At 40.2% G+C, this 15,908-nt stretch overlaps 1 protein-coding gene across 3 annotated transcripts in view; it reads right to left on the bottom strand.

The window, feature by feature from the left end:
* Positions 1 to 15,908, bottom strand: part of MYLK (myosin light chain kinase) — a 330,035-nt gene that overhangs the window by 28,622 nt on the left and 285,505 nt on the right. For all 3 annotated transcript variants that reach the window (XM_043996303.1, XM_043996302.1, XM_043996301.1), the window contains exons 26-27: positions 10,422 to 10,639; positions 7,042 to 7,165 (exon numbers count right to left, since the gene is read on the bottom strand). In XM_043996303.1, the coding sequence (XP_043852238.1) occupies positions 7,042 to 7,165; positions 10,422 to 10,639 (342 nt within the window). The remainder of the gene's footprint in view (positions 1 to 7,041; positions 7,166 to 10,421; positions 10,640 to 15,908) is intronic.

Genomic DNA, 15,908 nt, shown 5'->3' on the forward strand with positions numbered 1-15,908 from the left:
AAGGAAGATAATCCTTGTCTTCCAAACGTGGTATGAAACCAGAGCAATCCATGAAGATACTCCAAGAAACTCAGCTTACAAGACTAGCTATCCACATGTAGCCTTTTTATATCTCATGGTTTAAGTCCAGATTTACTTGCCCTTGCCACACAGCTGCAACACTTTTGAGACACCTCTTGCATCATCCATCCATGTGCTCAGAGAATGCAGACTCATCACCTGAACCAAATGTAATTAGAAAGGTGACCTGAAAAATAATCGCAATGCCCTTTGAAAGCCAAATACAAATGACTTCGGGATAACGTGGGCAACTGCCTTTGTTCATTATGAATTACTTAAGGTAATATAAAAATTGCATACAAGTTCAGACCAGTACAGTCAGCTCTATATCCTGTGAGAAGCATGAGGAGAACAGATTGTAAGAAAGTCTAATACTTGTCCAATATGAATTCAAATATCCCAAACTATGTTGTTTTTTTTTTGTAGGGCAATGAGGGTTAAGTGACTTGCCCAGGGTCACATAGCTAGTGAGTGTCAAGTGTCTGAGGCCAGATTTGAACTCAGGTACTCCTGAATCCAAGGCTGGTGCTTTACCACTGTGCCATCTAGCTGCCCCTATGCTTAAAAAAACAAACAAACAAACAAACAAAACCTCAATTTTATCTTATTTTCAAATCTGTATCCATTCTCTTCCACTATTGAGAAACCAGGAAAAACTCACCTACCTACATTTAAATCGCACATCAAGTATTTATTATCGTAGTTCATTACTCAAATCCTTCTTGAATTAGTTGTTGGCCTTAGTCTTTGGGGTAAATATTTCCCTACAGTTTGTGCCCAACTTTTAGCCATAGAAAATGATCCCTCTAAGAAAAAAAAAAAAGGGGGCAGCTAGATGGCGCAGTGGATAGATCACCGGCCCTGGAGTCAGGAGTACCTGAGTTCAAATCTGGCCTCAGACACTTAACACTTACTAGCTGTGTGACCCTGGGCAAGTCACTTAACCCCAATTGCCAAACAAAAAAAAAAGAAAGAAAGAAAGAAAGAAAGAAAGAAAGAAAGAAAGAAAGAAAGAAAGAAAGAAAGAAAGAAAGAAAATGATCCCTGAAAGGGGAAAATACAACCTTTTGTGAATTGAATCCTAATTTATATATGTCAGGGGAGCTTGTTTTTAATTTTTTTTTTTGTGGGGCAATGGGGGTTAAATGATTTGCCCAGGGTCACACAGCTAGTAAGTGTCAAGTGTCCAAGGCCGAATTTGAACTCAGGTCCTCCTGAATCCAGGGCCAGTGCTTTATCCACTGTGCTATCTAGCTGCCCATAGGGGAGCTTGTTTTTAAAGAGAATCTTATGGAGATTTTCTTTTAAGTTTAGAAAGCTTTTCTAAGGTAGGAGAGATACAGGATGATAGTTTGGAGAATTCGCTGCATAGGCTTGTTTAGCTTCAGCCTTGCTCAACCCGGTGTATGAGGTTTAGAATTCCAACAGAGCCGAACCAAGCCTGACTGGTATTTTCGAGCTCAGAGCCAAAGTGGAAAAGAACCACTAGGGGGCGATTGCAATCAGCTGATGGACCCAGGCAGAGAGTCTCATTCAGACTAGTTGGGATAATGACTTCTGATGGGAGAACAAAAATATAGGAACCAGCCCTCGTGGACTATTTCTAAATCACAGCTGCTCTGTGATAAAGGGCCCCATGCAACTGCAGAAATGGGCTTCTGCCTATGCAGATTGTCATGTTTCATAAAACTTGGGGATTTCAAAGTATCTGAATTTTATTTTATTTTTTTAAAACACTGCTATTAGAAGAGGAGGCTCTTTGAGTTTTAGATACTACATCTAAAGGTGGCTAAGGTGTTTTTTCAAAAAATATAAATTTATTTCATTAACTATTTCCCAATCACATGTAAAAATTTTTTTTTAACATTCATTTAAAAAATTGTGAGTTCCAAATTCTCTCCTTCCCTCCTGCCTCTTTCCTGTCCTTGTGAAGGCAATATGATTATACATGTGAAGTCATGTGTGCAATGTACCTGCCAATATTTGGAAGTTCTACCAGGCCTCTGATTTCACTGGTCTGAGGAACCCCTGGCAAAGAAACTTGGGACTTAATTTATAATGCTCAAGGGTTTATAATGGTTCTGGGTTCCAGAGATATCGAGTCAACTGATGGGGCTTCCAAAGTATATATCTAGGCTGCTTCCTGCCTATGAGACTGCCTTTTCATTGGCTACCCCAGGCTGCCTCTGGAGTTTGTCCTATTGACATTCATATAAACAGATTCCCTGGGTTTGGCAATCCAGGCCCACGGTTTGTTTCTCTATTCTGGTTGTCCCTGCCTTGCAAAGAGAGCAGAGGCAGCCTATCCCTAACACCAGGGAACAGGAAGAGGTCGGGTGGTCATTTCCAGAGCCCTGCAAAGGTGTGCCCAGTAGGTCTCCCTCCTGCTATGCTCACAACCAGCCAGAGTTGGTGATGATGGAAGGCAGGATGGCGACCCTTAGGCACCGGTGTCCCATTTGGACCCAGTCGAAAGTCCTCTAAAGCAGCTGCAGGAATTTCTCTCATGCAAAGCAAAAGGAAACCAAAGACTTAATTGCTCCTTTATGGTTTAACCTCAGTCACTTGTTTTCCTTTGTTTTATTTTTTTAAAATTTCCACTTGATATAAAAAGGAAACGATAAAATAAAAACCACACAGCCCTCCTCTGGATCTTAGAAAAACAAACATTCCTGTTTTGGAATGCTGAAAGGGCCCAGTCTGCAAACCTCACTTCCTAATTAGGAGCTATATCCAGGCAAAGAGATGTCTTAATTGCTGGAACGGCAGCTCTCAAAGCGGAGGCTCCAGCTTCTTGTCCCTGCAGCGTGGAACTTTAATTGCCTTCTTCCTTACCTCAGAATCTGACTGAACTGCCCGGGCCTCGACCACTGGATCGCCTGCCTGGGCCCCATCCTAGTCTTCTCCCAGGCACCACTGGACAAAACTCGGTGCAAGGGGATTTCCTCTATTGGCTTGGCCTGCTCCCAAAACAAAACCAAGTCATTCTGACTGGGTCAGAAAATGGAGACATTGCCGTGCCCTCCTCAAACTTCACAAAAATGGTCCATCCATGATGACTCCCCTTCCATCTCCGTCTCACCTCTGCAGAGATGCAGTGAGATTAATGGAGAACATTGAACACATTGCTGGGCTTTTTGGGCATGGCTCCTTTGCTGATGTTTTTTTCCTCCTTCCTTCCTTCCTTTCTTCTCTTTCTTTCCTTCTTTCTCTCTCTCTCTCCCCTTCCTTCTTTCTTTCTTTCTTTCTTTCTTTCTTTCTTTCTTTCTTTCTTTCTTTCTTTCTTTCTTTCTTTCTTTCTTTCTTTCTTTCTTTCTTTCTTTCTTTCTTTCTTTCTTTCTTTCTTTCTTTCTTTCTTTCTTTCATTTTTCCAGGGCAATGAGGATTAAGTGACTTGCCCAGGATCACACAGCTAGTTAAGTGTCAAGAATCTGAGGTCATATTTTAACTCATGTCCTCCTGAATCCAGGGCCAGTGCCTTATCCACTATGCCACCTACTTGCCCCCATCCTCCTCCTTTCTTTTTAATTTTTTTTTGTTATCAAGGATGAATTTCTGGGGTGGGGTAGGGAAATATATCATATTATCAAGGAAGTGAAAGTGATATAAAAATAAAAGATATCCATAAATTAAAACAAAACAAAACAAAACAAACTAGTGGCAGCTAGGTGGTGCAGTGGATAAAGCACTAGCCTTGGATTCAGAAGGACCTGAGTTCAAATCCAGTCTCAGACACTTGATACTTACTAGCTGTGTGACCCTGGGCAAGTCACTTAACCCTCACTGCCTCACAGAAAAACAAAAAACAAAACAAAACCCAACTAACATTCTATATGATAATAATAGCTAGCGTTCATATAGCACTTTTTTTTTTAAGTGAGGCAAACTGCTTTCCCAAATGGTGGTACCAATTCACGACTCCAACAACAATGTATTGGTGGGGGCAGCTAGGTGGGGGCAGCTAGGTGGCGCAGTGGATGGCGCACCGGCCCTAGATTCAGGAGTACCTGAGTTCAAATCCGGCCTCATACACTTGACACTTATTAGCTGTGTGACCCTGGGCAAGTCACTTAACCCTCATTGCCCTGCAAAACAAAACAAAACAACAACAACAACAACGACGACAAAACCCCAATGTATTGGTGATTGCCAAGTAAAGCAAGCCAACTCAGGAAAACAGTATACACCATGGCTGCTCTCTGTTCCACAATCCAGCAGGTGCCAGTGACCATCCTGAGGCACTTAAAAATGCTGGCAACTAGGATAGGAGAGGGTTAACAAACCTAGAGAAAGGAGAGCAACTTTCAGGCCACTTTTCCTATAGCCTCAGGCAGGCCTGGAGTCAGGGGAGAAACCAGTTTCCCCCTTTGTTTAAAAGTGCTTTAAAAAGGCATTTAATCCATTTCCATGAGTCTGTGAAAGTTATGTTCCAATTATTTTAGATTTATGACTTTCTTTTAAAAGAAAGAAGTTCTGTTATGAGAGAAACAAGTTTATACTTGATCTGCTTCTAGGTTTTGATGGATGCAGATCAGGAGGGAGAGGAGGCTCTTGGAACAGTTTAGTCAAATAGTTGAGAAATTCCCTTCTGATCAGGAAATGATTTGAATGGAAATAAATGCTGAGATAGGTTATAAGATATCCCACCCCCCACTTTAGTTTTCTATCCAAGGAATGCAGTATTAAAAAAAAACCAATTAGGAGTGTTGGCAAGGTAACTTTTCTCTGATCAGTTTAGAATAATAATAACTAGCATTTAAACAGAACTTTACAAATATTCTCTCATTTTGTTCTCCCAACAAGTCTGAGAAGTCGGTGCTATTATTATCCCAATTGTGCAGGGGAAGCAACTGAGGTTAGGTGACTTCCCAGGGTCACACAGCTAGTAAGCATTTGAGGCTGGATTTGAATCCTGGGCTTCCTGACTCCAGGGCTGGCAGTCTATTCATTGTGCCACTTGGTTATCCTTCACTGAATACAGTCAGGTCTCTCTAGTTTGATGATCACAGACTGGTGGGAAGATTCAGACAGATGAAGAGAGCTATCTTTAACTTCTGATGCAAAATTGACCAAAGAAACTAAAGCTGGGAACATTAAGAAGCAAATTTTGGCTCCAAGTTGAGATGAGCTGAAAGGAAGGAAGTGCTTTACTTACTGGACAGAGGATAGGATTGAGGATTGATAAATAACTGTTGCAATTAGTAGGAAAGGCATTTAGTTGTACCTAGGGTGCCACATTTCTTTATATTTTGCTTTAACTATGTGTCCCATATTAAAAAAAATGTGTAGATTTGTAACTGATTGATGTTTGTATTTAGTTGTCTTAATAAAGAGTTGTACTTTTACATGAAAGGAGGAATCATAGATTTAGAGATAGAAGAAGCCTTGAAGAGCATCTCTTCCAACCTCATTTTAAAAATGAGGAAAGTAAGGTCTAAAGGTTATGCAGGAAGTAAGTGGCAGAGGAGAGGACTGGATCCAAATAGTCTGATTCTAAATACAGGACTCATTCCACAGTACATGGTAGAGAAACTCTATGGGCATCTGGAGAAGCTGCTTCAAATACAAATTGTCATAATCTTACGTGACTTCAAGAGCCACCAGAATGTCTCGCAAATACTAAGTCTTCAAGAAACATTTGACAAATTGACTCAAATTTCTGAATTTCTAACTAGATAATAAATCAATGAAACCTTCTTGAAATGGGAATTCTGAACTTCTGGTCCATCCCAAGGAGCTCCTGCCTTCTAAAAAACTGGTTTCTATTTCATCGCATTGCTTGCTATTTGGAACTCACAACTTTCTGTTTGAATTGTTTCACTGTTTCCTGTTGCCTGATTCCTCCCACTGAAAATGCTTATTCTGAACTTCCACTTTCTCATCATTGAGAGCTTTTATTAACTGACACTTCCTTCCATATGGGTCTCTGCTGGGTGCTGCAACAGGACATTGAAAATGCAGATGAGAGGCACCCTCAGGAGAAAAATGTCCTATTTGTTATATACAAAGAAGATTCTCTTGGAAAATGTACTTCCTTCCTTTCACTGAAAAACTAGGGGACGATGGGTCTGGAATATTGCAAATATAGCCAGTTAAGGTCAGTATGTTAGTTGGTTTTGCGGAATTAAAAATAATATCTTTATCACAAGGGATGCCTTGCTATTTGGCAGAAGGGGAGAGGAATATTCAGAAATGAATATGATATAAAAGCAAACCCATGATGCTCTTGACTCACTATAATGTGGGAATTCCACTCCCCTAGGAGTGGGAATATGTTATCCCAGGTTATCCACATTCTCCCACTTCAGTCCTTTATGATCAATGGTACAACATTGCATTATAATGAGAAAGCTGACCAAAGTTGGTGCTACAGTCTGCTACAAAGAACAGGATTTGTCTCTGATGTAGTGATCTGGCCTTGGTTAAACAGATTCTAGGTGTCATTTGAATTATACTCAAAGCAACAACATTTAGCAGGCAGACTAATTCAAACCAGGAGCTCCCCTCACCGCCCTCCCTTCACACTCTCACTCTTTCTTCTGTGTCTTTTTCATTGGCACAGTGGAATGTGCTTTTAAATGGGGGTCAGTGGACCTGAGGATAGACCCGAGCTAGCTCTGTTTTACCAGTCACTAAAAGTACCGATGCTAATTTTACCTCTCAGTTTTGTCATCTGTAAAATGAGTGTTAGCTGAGCCTGGCATACATGGGTAACATGGAATGAATACTTGCTGACAGACGGACTGACCGAGGGGGCTGGACTAGAGGAATTTTAAGGTCCTGGCTAGCTTGAAACTTCTGTTCCTGGTTCCATTCAGATAGTATTGTGTGTTAAGTTTCCATGCTCCAGAGGACTGTGTTTAGGGTAGGCTCCTTGATGAGTTAATATCTCTATCAGCTTTAAGCCATGATGACCACTCCCCTTTCAGAAATCTTGTTCTGGCCAAACTACCCCAGCCCTGGCCACACATCGGGACTCACAGGATGTAGCAGATGACTCCAATGCTCCACATGTCTGTGGCGTAGCCGATGGGCTCATAGTTGATCACTTCAGGGGCCACAAACTCTGGTGTGCCAAAGAGGACCTTCAGGGAACCTGCATTTTCTGAAAAACAAGGGGAAGGGATCACTCTTCAACAATAATCTCAGGACAGATGATTAAACCTCGGTATTTAACGAACTGCATTGGATGCCATAAAGAGAGAGTTACATAGACATGAACCTCACTATGTGAGATGAATCTCCCCATGTGAGATGAATAGCAAAAGACAATCATTCAGAGTATAAGACAAATATATAAGTATAATACAGAGTATAAGACAAAAGACAAGTACTCAGAGTATACTTAATTGTTTGAAATTATTTTTATCCTGAACTTAACAAGAATTAGCATTGCTAATTATGATTATAATTAAACATTTATAGCTAGAATTTACATAGTGTTTTAAAGTTTGGGCCCTGCTAGGTAGTGCAATGGATAGAGTGCTGGGCCTGGAGTCAGGTGTACCTGAGTTCAAATTAAGCCTAAGACACTTACTAACTGTGTCACCCTGGAAGAGTCATTTAACCTCTGTTTTCCTCAGTTTCCTCAGGACCTTGGAGAAGGAAACAACAAATCACTCCAGCATCTTTGCCAAGAAAACCCCATAAAAATGGGGTCACGAAGAGTTGGACATGACTAATATGACTTGAATAACAAAATTAAAGTTTGCAAAACAACTTTGACATTTTATCTCATTTTGTCCTCACAACAACTCTGAGGTAGGTGCTGCTATTATTCTCCTTAGTCAGATGTCACACAGCTGTTAAGTATTTGAGGCATATTTTGTTTTTTGTTTTGATCATAAAAGTATTTTATTATTTTCTAGTTAAATGTAGAGATAGTTTTCAACATTTGTTTTTATGAGATTTCTAGTTCCACATTTTTCTCCCTCCCTTCTTTCCCTCCCCAAGACAGCAAGCAATCCGATATAGGTTATATATGTACAATCACATTAAACATATTTATGCATTAGTCATGTTGTGAAAGAAGAATCAGAACAAAAGGGGAAAACCTCAAAAAAACCCCCACCAAAAACAAAAACAAAAAAGTAGAAACAGTATGGTTCAATCTACATCTAAATTCCGCGTTCTTTTTTTTGGACGTGGAGAGCATTTTCCATCATTAGCCCTTTAGAATTGTCTTGGATCACTGAATTGCTGAGAAGAGTTAAGTCTATCACAATTGATCATCACACAATGTTGTTGATACTGTGTACTGGTTCTGTTGAGGCATATTTTGAATTCAGGTTTTTCTGATTCTCAAAATCAACACTGTCCACTAGGCCAAGTCACTATACATAGTAGAACAGAAAAACAAACCCAGATTGTACACAGTGATTTGTGCAGGGGCACACAGCTAATTATTGTCTGAGGCTGGATTTGAATTCAGGTCCACCTGACTGCTCAGAAATAAGGTGGTGCATGTAAGCAAAAGCATTAGATTTGGAGTCACAGGACCTCGGTTCAAATCTGGACTGTCACTCACTTACCTGGGTAAAGCTTGGGCAGTCCTTTTGCCTCTCTAGGTCTTGGTTTCTTCATTTATAAAAATGAAGCAGTTAGTCTACATCTGTGGCGTCAAACTCGAATAAATATGGAGCTGAGGGCTCCATACACTATCTCATTTGGGCCCCAGAACAGTGCCCTGGGGGCTTAATTTTATTATAGCTTAATTTTACCGATGAAGAAACTAAGGCTCAGGGTATCTGAGGTAGGGTTTGAGCTGAGGTCTTCCTGACTTCAAGTCCAGAATTCTCTGTGCTAGCCCAGCTTGCCTTGGTCATGAGGTGGTGGAGATAAAACTTTTAGAAAGAGGAGGCTAAGGATGCCTAAGACAAACTCAGACTTCTTCACAAAGGGAAGGGATTAAGAATTTGTATAGCATATAGCACCTACTATGTGTCAGGCACCATACTAAGTGCTCCCCCTCCCCCAATATTAACTCATTTGATCCTCACAATGACCCTGTAAGGCCAGGTAGTAATAACAAATATTTATGTCATGCCCACTATGTGCTCTGCCCCCTCACCCCAGCTCCAAGCATTATCCATTTTATACTAACAACAATCCTGAAAGGTAGGAAATAACAATAACTCAGTGCTGGATTTGGAGTCATAAAGACCTGACTTTAAATTCTGCCTTGGAAACTTATCACCTCTGGGACCTTGGGCAAGTCACTTCACCTCTGTTTGCCTCAGTTTCCTCATCTGTAAAACGGGATAATAACAGCACCTAACTCATAGAGCTATTGTCTGGATCAAATGAGACAACACATGTGAAGTGTTATTGAAATGTTAAATGTTTGCTTTTATGAGCTATTATTTTGCTATTATGGCTTCCTGTTACCTCCAAGATCAAATACAAATGTTCTATTTGGCGTTCAAAGCCCTTCATAACCTACCACCCTCCTACCTTCTTTCCAGTCTTCTTACACCTTGCTCCGCAATACATATTCTTTGATTCAGTGACACTGGTCTCCTGGTAGTTCTAAGAACAAGATACCCCATCTCTCAGCTTTGAGCATTTTCTTGCTAGTCCCCCATGCCAGGAATGCTTTTTCCTCTGCTCCTAACTACTGACCTCCCTTGGCTTTCTTTCCCCAACTTCTATAAGAAATCTTCCTCAACCCCTCAATTCTAATGCCTTCCCTCTGTTAATTACTTCCTATTTATCTATTAGACTGTAAGGTCCTTGAGGAAAGGAACTGTCTTTTGCCTCTTTTTGTAACCCCAGCACTTAGCACTGTGTCAGGCACATAGTAGGTGCTTAATAAATGTCTACTGGTTGACTATTATCATTGTTGTTGTTATTATTGCTTTCTATGTGACTTTAGGATACATTTTGTAGAAAGAATGATGCCATTAGAGGTAGGCCCATTTAATGAAACTTGTCTCAGGCTTACCTTAAAATAGGATTTCCCAAGGGGCAGCTAGGTAGTGCAGTGGATAAGCACTGGCCCTGGATTCAGGAGGACCTGAGTTCAAATCCAGCCTCAGACACTTGACACTAACTAGCTGCATGACTCTGGGAAAGTCACTTAACCCTCATTGCCCAGCAAAAAAAAAAAAAAAAAAAAAAAAGGATTTCCCAGACTGACTGACAGACAGCAAGGGATATGGTAGCCCAGGATGGAGGTGGAAGAAAGAGTAGGATTAACCATTTCCAGCAGACAAATAAGAACTCATAGCATGAGTTAAACCAAAAGTCAATGATGCTTTCATTTCATGCTACTAATTCATTATTTTACACTTATTATTTTGGGGCAGGGGTTTAATCATCTGAGATCAATCAAACAAATAAAAAAGAACGTCTGTTATTACCTAGTTTCCTGGCCAATCCAAAGTCAATGAGCTTGATCCTGGTCCCAGTCTTGTTGACACACATGATGTTCTCAGGTTTGAGGTCAAGGTGGACAATACCCTGCTTATGGATATACTCCACGCCTTCTGAAATCTGTTTCATGTACTTGATACACTCCCGTTCAGTCAACTCAAAGTCTTCATCGATGATTCGCTCAAACAGCTCACCCCCAGATACACTGGATATGAAGAGAGGCATTGTGGGAGAAGAAGAGGAAAATAGAAAGATCAAAGGAGAGGTTAGATCTCCAATCAGTCTTAACCAGGATTTATTAAGTGTTCTCTATATATATACCAAGAACTGTGCTAAAGTATACAAAGAAAGGCAAAACCAGTCTCTGCCCATTACTTTTGGGACCTGCTGAGTCTTCCCTGTCCTGTAAGAAGACTTAGTTATTAAGAATCACACTGAGTTTTTACTACATTTGACCAACAATAGAGAGAAGGATTTGGGCTGATTAAGATAGAGAAGTATTGGGGCAGGTAGGTGCCACAGTGGATAAAGCACTGGCGCTGAATTCAGGAGGATCTAAGTTCAAATCCAGCCTCAGACACTTGACTAGCTTACTAGCTGTGTGACCCTGGGCAAGTCACTTATTTCCTCATTGCCCTACAAAAAAGGAAAAAAAAAAAGATAGAGAAGTATTTTGATCCTAGACCAAGAATGATTAGGATACAGTGAAGGAGCATCAGGAAGTGGAAGTCAGGAAGTCTGCACAGAGAGCAATGGAACCTGTGCCCTGGACGGTGACTTGGATGGCCTGTATTTTTTTCAGGGGTATGGAAAACAAGTGTCCTAGGTCCTAAGAAGGATATTTCTACTCTATCCTAGGGAGGTGGTTGTCTCACTCTGAGAAAGTTTCTAGGAAACAGGTTTGGAGAGATCCTACCTAGTAATAACTCCAAGAAGAAGCTGGCTATGGCAGATTGAGGTACCTTTCTCAGCTTATTTTAAAAAAGGGGGGAGAGGGGAAACAAATAACTAGTCCATAAAAAACACCACCATCAAGGCAGAGTGGGAAGGACTGCTTTTATTTATTTATTTATTTATTTATTTAAAATTTTTTTTTTTTGTGAGGCAATTGGGGTTAAGTGACTTGCCCAGGGTCACACAGCTAGTAAGTGTCAAATGTGTGAGGCCGGATTTGAACTCAGGTCCTCCTGAATTCAGGGCCAGTGCTCTATCCACTGAGCCACCTAGCTGCCCCTAGGACTGCTTTTATACCCTTCACATTTATTGGTGATGTTTGCTATTATAATGTTGTTGTGGTTATTGTTATTTCCATTTTAAAGTTGACCTTGATGGTCATTTAAGGCTGACCTCAGGATAGCACCAGGACTGGCCTTTGACTTCACTGTTAAAAGGGAACTCCCAGGTGAGAAAATTCCCTCTACCAACACAAGCAGGCACCTTTCTGAAGTTTATAGCATTAGAGAATTGTTTAGAGGATCAGAATGTGTGAGAGAGACAGGACTTGAACCCAGGTCTTACTGGAATCCATTCCCTCTCTAACTCCAGCTCATAGGTTTCTTCTCTCCTTCCCTTTAAGGTACAGCCTAAAATCATCTTCTTCATGAAACTGTTTCTGATCCCTTCAACTTCTAGTGCCCTCCCTCCTAAGCTACCTTCTATTTGACTTATGTGTGTGTATATATATGAATTTATTCATGTCACATTTATGATACACACATGCACACATATGTTTATTTATGTAGATACATGTATATTGTATGTACACGCACATATATGTGTATAGATATATAAATAAAATATGGACTTGTCTCCATTTTAATTAAAGCTTGTTGTATGTAGGGGTTGTTTAATTCTTTCTGACTACATATTCAATACAAATTGCTGGCACACAGTAAGTGCTTAATAAATACTTGATTAATTGATCAATTCAAGGCTAGCTCTCAATCCACTATACTATGCTGCCTGATTTTACTTGTATAAAAATGTTTGGAGAAAGGTAAGGGAGAGGGGCATCCAGTCGAGTATCCAGCAGTACCTATTGTCAACAGTTGGGTTGATCATTAGTATCTAATAGGAATTGGTTTAGATTAATTTTTTTCTCAAAACTTGATTACCCTTCCTAAGATTAGGTGTCTGAATCTCCACTCTGGACTATGGTGACTCTACTGTAGCCATCTTTAGTCACCTCTTCATTACAAGCATCACCTGCCAGAGACAAAACAATGACCTGAGCCATCTTCCCCTCCCTCACTATATTTGTAAATGCAAAGCTAATTCATAGCTTGAGACCCTTCAGAAGAATGACCCAGACCCCTCTTTTCAAAAAAAGGACTTTTAAATATTCTTTAAATGTGTCCATTTAAAGAGGTAGCACGATGTGTGGCCCACTGGTGTCAAACTCAAGTAGAAATGAGATCACTAAACCATATGTAAAGATCCCTATGGGCTGCATATTGATGTACTTTTAAAATGGAATATTATCTTTTTTTTTTTTTGCATTTTGACTTATTTTGTGAAATATTTCTCAATTTTATTTTAATCCGGTTTGAGCTGTACTTGGTAGTGCTGTTGGCTGTTTTTGATGCCTTTGGTGTACTATACAGAGAACAACAGAATGTGGCAAGTCCTCAAAGAGATGGGAGGACCAGATCATCTTATTTGTCTCCTGAGGAACTTGTATGTGGGCCAAGAAGCAACTGTTAGAACTGAACATAGAACACCTTATTTATTTAACTTCTATGAAGAGTACACCATGTGAAATGCCAGGCTGGATGAATCAAAAGCTGGAATTAAGGTTGCCAGGGGAAATATCAATAATTTCAGATATGCAGATGATACCATTCTGATGGCAGAAAGTGAGGAAGAATTAAGAAGCCTCTTGATGACAGTGAAAGAGAAGAGTATAAAAGCTGGTTTGAAGCTTAACATCAAAAAACCTAAGATCTTGGCAACTAGTCCCATCACTTCCTGGCAAATAGAGAAAAAAATGGAAGCAGTATCAGATTTTATATTCTTGTGCTCAAAGATCACTACAGATGACGACTGCTCCTTGGAAGGAAAGCTATGGCAAATCTGGACAGCATACTAAACAGCAGTCATAGCCTTGCTGACAATGGTCTATGTGGTCAAAGCTAAGTTTTTTTTAGTAGCAATGTATAGCTGTGAGAACTGGACTATATGAAAAGCTGAGTACTGCAGAATCTAGGCTTTCAAATTGTGGTACTGGAGAAGACTTTGAGTCCCTTGGATAGCAAGGAGATTAAATCAGTCAATACTTGAAGAAAATTTTGGAAATATGCCCAAAGGGCTATGGTACTGTTCACACCCTTTGACCCAGTGGTACCACTACCAGGTCTGTATCCCAAAGAGACCATAGAAAAGGGAAAAGGACCCACAAGTACAAAAATATTTATAGCAGCTCTCTTTGTGGTGACAAAGAATTGGAAATCAAGGGAATGCCCATCAACAGGGGAATGGCTAAACAAACTGTGGTATATGAATGTAATGGAATACTATTGTGCTGTAAGAAATGAGCAGGAGGAGTTCAGAGAAACCTGGAAGGACTTAATGAATTGATGCTGACTGAGAGGAGCAGAACCAGGAGAACATTGTACACAGTAACAGCAACATTGTGTGATGAACAATGGGGATAGACTTGGTTCTCCTCAGCAGTGCAACAATCCAAAACAGTTTCAAAGAACTCGTGACAGAAAATATTCTCAACATCCAGAAAAAAGAACTGTGAATTGTGAATGCAAATTGAATCATACTGTGTCTACTTTTGGACTGTTTTTTTTTTCCTTCTTGTTGGAGGTTTTTCCTTTGTGTTCTGATTCTTCTTTCACAAGATGACTAATGTAGAAATATGTTTGATGTGACTGTACATATACAACCTATATTAGGCTGCTTTCCATCTTGGGGAGGAGGGAGGGAAGGGAGGGGGGTAGAAAAGAAAAATTTGGAACTAAAAATCCAGTGTAAACAAATGTTGGAAACTATTCTTATATGTAATATGTAACTGGAAAATAATAAAATAAAATTGAAAAAATACTTAAAGAAATTAATTCAGACTATTCACTGTAAAGTCAAAAACTAAAGCTGAAGCTTAAATACTTTGGCCACATATAATGAGAAGAAAAGACTCATTGGGAAAGACTGATGTTGGGAAAGAATAAAGGTAAAAGGAAAAGGAGATGGCAGAGGATGAGATGGAGAGATATTTTTTTTTTTTTTTGCAGGGCAATGGGGGTTAAGTGACTTGCCCAGGGTCACACAGCTAGTTAAGTGTCAAGTGTCTGAGGCTGGATTTGAACTCAGGTACTCCTGAATCCAAGGCCAGTGCTTTATCCACTGCGCCACCTAGCTGCCCCGAGATATTGTCTTGGAAACAATAAACATGAACTTTTACAGACTCTGAGAGATAGGGGAGGATAGAAGGTCCCGGGTGTGCTATGGTGCACAGGATCTCAAAGAGTCAGACACAGCTGAATGATTGAACAAGAACAAAGAACTGGCCTCAAAGTCAGGAAGACAAATAAAGTCCCACCTCTGACACATAGTGGCTCTGTCATTCAGTGACTTAGTCACTTGGCCTCAAGGTGCTCCATAAAAGCAACTCTATAAAATTAAAAATTCAGAGAGGTGTTGATCTACATTGGTGGAGGGACTTTCCTCACCTGGGATGTTCTATATGAATGAGATCACAGTCCCTATTCCTATCTTAAGTCAATCAATATGTATTATCATTAACAAATATATTGATATAATAGATAATATATATCAATTAATATGATAAATATAAATATTTATTAAATGCCTACTATCTGTCAGACACTAAGCTATGTGCTAGGGATATAAATACAGAGAACAAAACCATCTCCATAGAATTTGGATCTCCCCATTTTCTTCCCAGTTTATATAAGATCCATTTGGCATTCCACATTTCCTTTCCCTACTGGGAAAAGCTCTTCTTTTGTCAGATTACTTTGATTGCACCTGTACTGATTATATAATGAAAGAAGGAATAAAAAGTCTAATGTATTTTCACATGGGTATAAGCAGCATCTTTATTATCTAACAGACTGGGAGCAGCATGACATGGAAGACTGATTCTGGGAGCCAGGCGAATAGGCTCTAAGTTCCTGCAATGATCCGGATCTTCTATCACTGTAGGTATCCTGACAAACTGGGGCCAGAAGGATAAATATAAATACCCTCAGACTACAGAGGAGGTATTATTTTGTTTTGTTTTTTGTTTGTTTGTTTTTTTGTTTTGTGGGGCAATGGGGGTTAAGTGACTTGCCCAAGGTCACACAGCTAGTAAGTGTTAAGTGTCTGAGGCCAGATTTGAACTCAGGTACTCCTGAATCCAGGGCCGGTGCTTTATCCACTGCGCCACCTAGCTGCCCCCCAGAGGAGGTATTATGAGGTCTCTTCGGGGATGGCTGTGTGGCGCAGTGGATAGGGCACCGGTC

The sequence above is a fragment of the Dromiciops gliroides genome, chromosome 3, assembly GCF_019393635.1.
Source record: "Dromiciops gliroides isolate mDroGli1 chromosome 3, mDroGli1.pri, whole genome shotgun sequence".
NCBI lineage: Eukaryota > Metazoa > Chordata > Mammalia > Microbiotheria > Microbiotheriidae > Dromiciops > Dromiciops gliroides.